General features: G+C 48.8%; 1 protein-coding gene across 1 annotated transcript in view; it reads right to left on the bottom strand.

Moving 5' to 3' along the window:
- Positions 1–4657: 4657 nt before the first annotated feature.
- rergla (RERG/RAS-like a) overlaps positions 4658–8541 on the bottom strand; it is an 8817-nt gene continuing 4933 nt past the window's right edge. The window contains exons 4-5 of the mRNA XM_084192027.1: positions 7866–8014; positions 4658–4972 (exon numbers count right to left, since the gene is read on the bottom strand). Coding sequence (XP_084048153.1) covers positions 4684–4972; positions 7866–8014 — 438 coding nt within the window. The 3' untranslated portion in view covers positions 4658–4683. The remainder of the gene's footprint in view (positions 4973–7865; positions 8015–8541) is intronic.

Here is an 8541-nt window from a genome sequence, read left to right as displayed (position 1 = left end):
CTGGGAGTCTATACTACAGAGATGGCTCCACTCAGGGGAGTCTGGGAGTCTATACTACAGAGATGGCTCCACCCAGGGGAGTCTGGGAGTCTATACTACAGAGATGGCTCCACCCAGGTGAGTCTGGGAGTCTATACTACAGAGATGGCTCCACCCAGGTGAGTCTGGGAGTCTATACTACAGAGATGGCTCCACCCAGGGGAGTCTGGGAGTCTATACTACAGAGATGGCTCCACCCAGGGGAGTCTGGGAGTCTATACTACAGAGATGGCTCCACCCAGGGGAGTCTGGGAGTCTATACTACAGAGATGGCTCCACCCAGGGGAGTTTGGGAGTCTATACTACAGAGATGGCTCCACCCAGGGGAGTCTGGGAGTCTATACTACAGAGATGCTCCACCCAGGGGAGTCTGGGAGTCTATACTACAGAGATGGCTCCACCCAGGGGAGTCTGGGAGTCTATACTACAGAGAAGCTCCACCCAGGTGAGTCTGGGAGTCTATACTACAGAGATGGCTCCACCCAGGGGAGTCTGGGAGTCTATACTACAGAGATGGCTCCACCCAGGGGAGTCTGGGAGTCTATACTACAGAGATGGCTCCACCCAGGGGAGTCTGGGAGTCTATACTACAGAGATGGCTCCACCCAGGGGAGTCTGGGAGTCTATACTACAGAGATGGCTCCACCCAGGGGAGTTTGGGAGTCTATACTACAGAGATGGCTCCACCCAGGGGAGTCTGGGAGTCTATACTACAGAGATGCTCCACCCAGGGGAGTCTGGGAGTCTATACTACAGAGATGGCTCCACCCAGGTGAGTCTGGGAGTCTATACTACAGAGATGGCTCCACCCAGGGGAGTCTGGGAGTCTATACTACAGAGATGGCTCCACCCAGGGGAGTCTGGGAGAGAGTTGATTTCTGCGGCATCTTCTGCCACATCACAGGACCTCTGTAGATGGAGAGATTATCACTCTCTCTCTTGTTGTCGCGCTCTGTAAGAGGTGAAGAGACAGGGAAAACTGGTCCCCTACCCACAATCCCAATAAATAATACCCACAATCCCAATAAATAATACCCACAATCCCAATAAATAATACCCACAATCCCAATAAATAATACCCACAATCCCAATAAATAATACCCACAATCCCAATCAATAATACCCACAATCCCAATAAATAATACCCACAATCCCAATAAATAATACCCACAATCCCAATCAATAATACCCACAATCCCAATCAATAATACCCACAATCCCAATAAACTCTCTCTCATGTAATCTCTGAAACTCGCTGCCTGGGTTGAGTAACTCTTTGGGGAGACATTGGTTTAGTTGGCAGGGAATATCAATACACTGAGGTCATGCACTGTCAGCCTCGGTCATCACAATGTGATTGATGTAGTATCTTGTTGTACGTACAGAGAACACTTCAGAACTGGAGGACGCACACTGACACAAAGAACAACTACTGTGGTGATCCACACACACACACACACACACACACACACACACACACACACACCACACACACACACACACACCCCAACACACACACACACACACACACCCCCCAACACACACACACACACACCACACACACACACACACACCCCAACACACACACACACACACCCCAACACACACACACACACACACACACCCCCCAACACACACACACACACACACACCACACACACACACACACCCCAACACACCACACACACACACACACACACCACACACCACACACACACACACACACCCCAACACACACACACACACCCCAACACACACACACACACACACACCCCCCAACACACACACACACACACACCACACACACACACACACACCCCAACACACCACACACACACACACACCCCCCCACACACACACACACACACCACACACACACACACACACCCCAACACACACACACACACCCCAACACACACACACACACACACACACCCCCCAACACACACACACACACACCCCAACACACCACACACACACACACACCCCAACACACACACACCACACACACACACACCCCCCAACACACACACACACACACACCACACACACACACACACACCCCAACACACACACACCACACACACACACACCACACCACACACACACACACCTCCATAAAACCCCAACAGACAACCAGACTTGATTACAGTGTTTATTATAGTTTATGACATTATTTTACGAGTTTATTATTAAGACTTTTATTCGAGTGAACAATTAAAAAACATGAAGATGAAACTAAAACAGACAGACATTAGTTATTTGATGATACATTACCTTTCCATGGAAACAGTAACCAAGGAAAAGAACGTCCCCAAAACAACCTCCATGCCAATAAACTGCTGCCTCTCTTCCATAGCAGTATTCAGCTTACGTCCCAAATGGCACCCCTTGTTCCTTATTTAGTGCAGTACTTTCGACTAGGGCCCATAGGGCTCTGATCAAACATAGTGCATAGTGTAGGGAATAGGGTTCCATTTGGGATGCACCTCAGTCATAATGAAAGATGTATGAAAAATGGACCACTGTGGCATGCATTGAGGAGTAGAGGCAACAAGGCCAGTAATGGAGTCTCCCTGTGGTATCATTTAGTTTGGACACCTACTCATTCAAGGGTTTTTCTTTATTTTTACTATTTTCTACAGGGTGAGACATCAAAACTATGAAATAACACATATGGAATCATGTAGTAACCAAAAAAGTGTTAAACAAATCAAAATATATTTTATATTTGAGATTCTTCAAATAGCCACCTTGCCTTGATGACAGCTTTGCACACTCTTAGCATTCTCTCAACCAGCTTCATGAGGTAGTCACCTGGAATGCATTTCAATTAACAGGTGTGCCTTCTTAAAAGTTAATTTGTGGAATTTCTTTCCTTCTTAATGCGTTTGAGCCAATCAGTTGTGTTGTGACAAGGTAGGGGGTATACAGAAGATAGCCCTATTTGGTAAAAGACCAAGTCCATATTATGGCAAGAACAGCTCAAATAAGCAAAGAGAAACGACAGTCCATCATTACTTTAAGACATGAAGGCCAGTCAATATGGAAAATTGCAAAAACCATCAAGCGCTATGATGAAACTGGCTCTCATGAGGACCACCACAGGAATGGAAGACCCAGAGTTACCTCTGCTGCAGAGGATAAGTTCATTAGAGTTACCAGCCTCAGAAATTGCAGCCCAAATAAATGCTTCACAGAGTTCAAGTCACAGACACATCTCAACATCAACTGTTCAGAGGAGACTGTGTGAATCAGGCCTCCATGGTCGAATTGCTGCAAATAAACCACTACTAAAGGACACCAATAAGAAGAAGAGACTTGGGCCAAGAAACACAAGCAATGGACATTAGACCGGTGGAAATTTGTCCTTTGGTCTGGAGTCCAAATTGGAGATTTTTGGTTCCAACTGCCGTGTTTTGTGAGACGTGGTGTGGGTGAACGGATGATCTCCGCATGTGTAGTTCCCACCGTAAAGCATGGAGGAGGAGGTGTTATGGTGTGGGGGTGCTTTGCTGGTGACACTGTCTGTGATTTATTTAGAATTCAAGGCACACTTAACCAGCATGGCTACCACAGCATTCTGCAGCGATACGCCATCCCATCTGGTTTGGGCTTAGTGGGACTATCATTTGTTTTTCAACAGGACAATGACCCAACACACCTCCAGGCTGTGTAAGGGCTATTTGACCAAGAAGGAGAGTGATGGAGTGCTGCATCAGATGACCTGGCCTCCACAATCCCCCGACTTCAACCCAATTGAGATGGTTTGGGATGAGTCGGACGTTAGAGCGAAGGAAAATCAGCCAACAAGTGCTCAGCATATGTGGGAACTCCTTCAAGACTGTGGGAAAAGCATTCCAGGTGAAGCTGGTTGAGAGAATGCCAAGAGTGTGCAAAGCTGTCATCAAGGCAAAGGGTGGCTATTTGAAGAATCTCAAATATAAAATATATTTTGATTTGTTTAACACTTTTTTTGGTTACTACATGATTCCATACGTGTTATTTCATAGTTTTGACGTCCTCACTATTATTCTACAATGTAGAAAATAGTAGAAAATAAATAAAAACCCTTGAATGAGTTGGTGTTCTAAAAGTTTTGACCGATAGTATATACAGTGGGGGAAAAAAAGTATTTAGTCAGCCACCAATTGTGCAAGTTCTCCCACTTAAAAAGATGAGAGAGGCCTGTAATTTTCATCATAGGTACACGTCTAAATGTTTTGACCGATAGTATATATATATAGTAGAGACCTTAGAGTATGGTAAGCAATAGACAGAAAGGCAGTAAACAGCAGCAGTCCTATCAGCCCAATAAGCTCTGTTATCAGTGTAGAACCATCTACACCCCATCTCACATAGAGTTGTCACTCGGTGGTTACGCAACCGGAGGATTGCGCAAAGTCTATGTAGGTTGGTGGGGGGGTCTAATTGTCATTGACCTTTCTCCACCCTTTTCATCATCAGCAATAATAGCAACGGCAATAGCAAGTAAGTAGGTGAAGCCCATGTTGTTGGTGGTGGGTCCATTCAATGTTTATTGACCTTTTTTTCCCCCCACAATCCCTTTCACCATTCAACAACAGTCCCAAGGTGAATAACAAGTTAACAGGGCCTCTGAGGCCTGGGGTAACACTTGACCCTTCACACTGATTTCCTCCGCTTCCCGAAGACATTATTGATGAGTTTGGCCATGGACTTGGAGCCACTGGGTCTCCGTCTCCTCTCCTTGGCCTTGCCCCCCCCCAGGCTGACGTTGTGGACCGTCTTAGAGAACATGAGAACCACCTCCTGGTAGTGTTCTGCCGCAGAGAGCTCGTAGAACTGGCACTGGGACTCTGCTGCCAGGCGCTGGCCCTCCTCTCGACGCACCTCCCTCACATGGCACAGGTCCTGCTTGTTACCCACCAGGAACACCAGAGAGTCTGCATCCCTGATGGGGAAGAGAGGGAGACAGGGTGAGCAGGATCTATGAGGCAATAAGGACAGCCATAATGAATCCCTGGACGTAGCAGAAGACAAAAACAGGAGGCCGCGTTGAGTTTAACGCTAGCGACGTTCAAGACTATGGGGGCGTCTGAAATGGCACCCCTATTCTATTTACGCCACACTATGTTTTACCAGAGTCGTGTCAACGTAGTAGTCAGAAAGCAGTCCGAAGTACTGCAGTCTTTATAATGGAATAAGGAGACATTTCAGATGTAACCTACGACACTAAAACTTCAGCCATGATGGAGAGTTGACGGTATCGTCTCTGTTTGTGTCAGTGCTAAACTGTAGGCCAATGTTGTTGTCCACAAACTGTTTTGGTGGGGCGTTTATGTAGTAACTTTGATTGCTGTGGGTGAAGACTCAGTACATTGAGATGTTCCCTCCACCCCATTAGACCATTAGTGAGATGTTCCCTCATCCCCATTAGACCATTAGTGAGATGTTCCCTCATCCCCATTAGACAGATGTTCCCTCATCCCCATTAGACCATTAGACAGATGTTCCCTCATCCCCATTAGACCATTAGACAGATGTTCCCTCATCCCCATTAGACCATTAGACAGATGTTCCCTCATCCCCATTAGACCATTAGACAGATGTTCCCTCATCCCCATTAGACCATTAGACAGATGTTCCCTCATCCCCATTAGACCATTAGACAGATGTTCCCTCATCCCCATTAGACCATTACAGATGTTCCCTCATCCCCATTAGACCATTAGACAGATGTTCCCTCATCCCCATTAGACCATTAGACAGATGTTCCCTCATCCCCAGAAGACCATTAATGAAAACATTCCACCAATCAGTTCAGCCATTATAGAGAGATGGCACAAGACGCCTCAACAGCAGTAACGTTCTCATAGTGACAGGAGAATTCAATAGCAGCTGGATATTTCATAGAGGATTGGTATGGGTGCTGAATGATGAGTTAGTGGTGTATTGAAATACTGCCAGCAGGAACAGAAGGTCATGCAGACAATAGATATTGGACGAGCCAGAGAGTTGAATCTCTATGGTAGAATCTATCAATGGGATTACTAACAATGTAACAGTTGTTGGGCAGTGTGGCGGCTATTAAACTCACATCAATGTCCAATCTATTGATCTACAACGACAGTAATAAGATGCAATGTCTGTATTAGTGACAGAGTCTACCTTTTGGTAGGTGAGTAGAACTGGAAGGACTGGACAGGTGGGTGGATGGACTGGACAGGTGGTGGATGGACTGGACAGGTGGGTGGATGGACTGGACAGGTGGGTGGATGGACTGGACAGGTGGGTAGATGGACTGGACAGGTGGGTAGATGGACTGGACAGGTGGGTGGATGGACTGGACAGGTGGGTGGATGGACTGGACAGGTGGGTGGATGGACTGGACAGGTGGGTGGATGGACTGGACAGGTGGGTGGATGGACTGGACAGGTGGGTGGATGGACTGGACAGGTGGGTGGATGGACTGGACAGGTGGGTGGATGGACTGGACAGGTGGTGGATGGACTGGACAGGTGGATGGATGGACTGGACAGGAGGGTGGATGGACTGGACAGGTGGGTGGATGGACTGGACAGGTGGGTGGATGGACTGGACAGGTGGTGGATGGACTGGACAGGTGGGTGGATGGACTGGACAGGTGGGTGGATGGACTGGACAGGTGGGTGGATGGACTGGACAGGTGGTGGATGGACTGGACAGGTGGTTGGATGGACTGGACAGGTGGGTGGATGGACTGGACAGGTGAGAGGATGGACTGGACAGGTGGGTGGGTGGACTGGACAGGTGGGTGGATGGACTGGACAGGTGAGTGGATGGACTGGACAGGTGGGTGGATGGACTGGACAGGTGAGTGGGTGGACTGGACAGGTGAGTGGATGGATTGGACAGGTGGGTGGATGGACTGGACAGGTGAGTGGATGGATTGGACAGGTGGGTGGATGGACTGGACAGGTGAGTGGATGGACTGGACAGGTGGGTGGATGGACTGGACAGGTAAGAGGATGGACTGGACAGGTGGGTGGATGGACTGGACAGGTGGGTGGATGGACTGGACAGGTAGGTGGATGGACTGGACAGGTGGGTGGATGGACTGGACAGGTGGTGGATGGACTGGACAGGTAGGAGGATGGACTGTACAGGTGGGTGGATGGACTGGACAGGTGGGTGGATGGACTGGACAGGTGGGTGGATGGACTGGACAAGTGGGTGGATGGACTGGACAGGTGGTGGATGGACTGGACAGGTGGGTGGATGGACTGGACAGGTGGGTGGATGGACTGGACAGGTGAGAGGATGGACTGGACAGGTGGGTGGATGGACTGGACAGGTGAGAGGATGGACTGGACAGGTGTGTGGATGGACTGGACAGGTGGGTGGATGGACTGGACAGGTGGGTGGATGGACTGGACAGGTGGGTGGATGGACTGGACAGGTGGGTGGATGGACTGGACAGGTGGGTAGATGGACTGGACAGGTGGGTAGATGGACTGGACAGGTGGGTGGATGGACTGGACAGGTGAGTGGGTGGATGGACTGGACAGGTGGGTGGATGGACTGGACAGGTGAGTGGGTGGATGGACTGGACAGGTGGGTGGATGGACTGGACAGGTGGGTGGATGGACTGGACAGGTGGGTGGGTGGATGGACTGGACAGGTGGGTGGGTGGATGGACTGGACAGGTGTGTGGATGGACTGGACAGGTGGGTGGATGGACTAGACAGGTGAGTAGATGGACTGGACAGGTGAGTAGATGGACTGGACAGGTGAGTAGATGGACTGGACAGGTGAGAGGATCGACTGGACAGGTGGGTGGATGGACTGGACAGGTGAGTGGTTACCTTTTGGCCACTCCCAGGTTCAGCTCTCTGATCAGGTGTACTATGGCTTTAGCCTTGATGAAGGAGGAGCGGTCACTGATGTCATAGACCACTACGAAGCCATCAGCCCAGTGGATCTGGTCGTTCAGAGTTGACTTCCCCTCACAGGCCTGCAGAGGAACACAAACAGCAGGGACATGTTGCTATAACCAAGCAATCTGATACACACCAGTGGAGGCTGGTGAAGGGAGGTTGGCTCATATTAATGGCTGGAATAGAATAAGGCTGGAATGGAATGAATGGAACCCCATTCCATTCCATTCATTCCAATGAGCCCCAGGCTACACTAAGTGATGTGACTACACGTGCTGAAATAATAGCCTTCATCATACTTCGATAAATCATAATTATAAACTGGGTGGTTTGAGCCCTGAATGCTGATTGGCTGACAGACGTGGTATATTAGACCGTATACCACGGGTATGACAAAACATTTATTTTTACTGCTCTAACTAAGTTGGTAACCAGTTTATAATAGCAATAAGGCACATCGGGAGTTTGTGATTTATGGCCAATATACCACAGCTAAGGGCTGTGTCCAGGCACTCCGCGTTGCGTTGTGCGATAAGAACAGCCCTTAGCCGTGGTATATTGGCCATATACCACACCTCATTGGGCCTTATTGCTTAATTATAAC

Source organism: Coregonus lavaretus, assembly GCF_964263955.1.
Source record: "Coregonus lavaretus genome assembly, contig: HAP1_SCAFFOLD_5407, whole genome shotgun sequence".
NCBI lineage: Eukaryota > Metazoa > Chordata > Actinopteri > Salmoniformes > Salmonidae > Coregonus > Coregonus lavaretus.
Note: the sequence above shows the minus strand (reverse complement) of the source record. Positions and strands in the feature narration are given on the sequence as shown.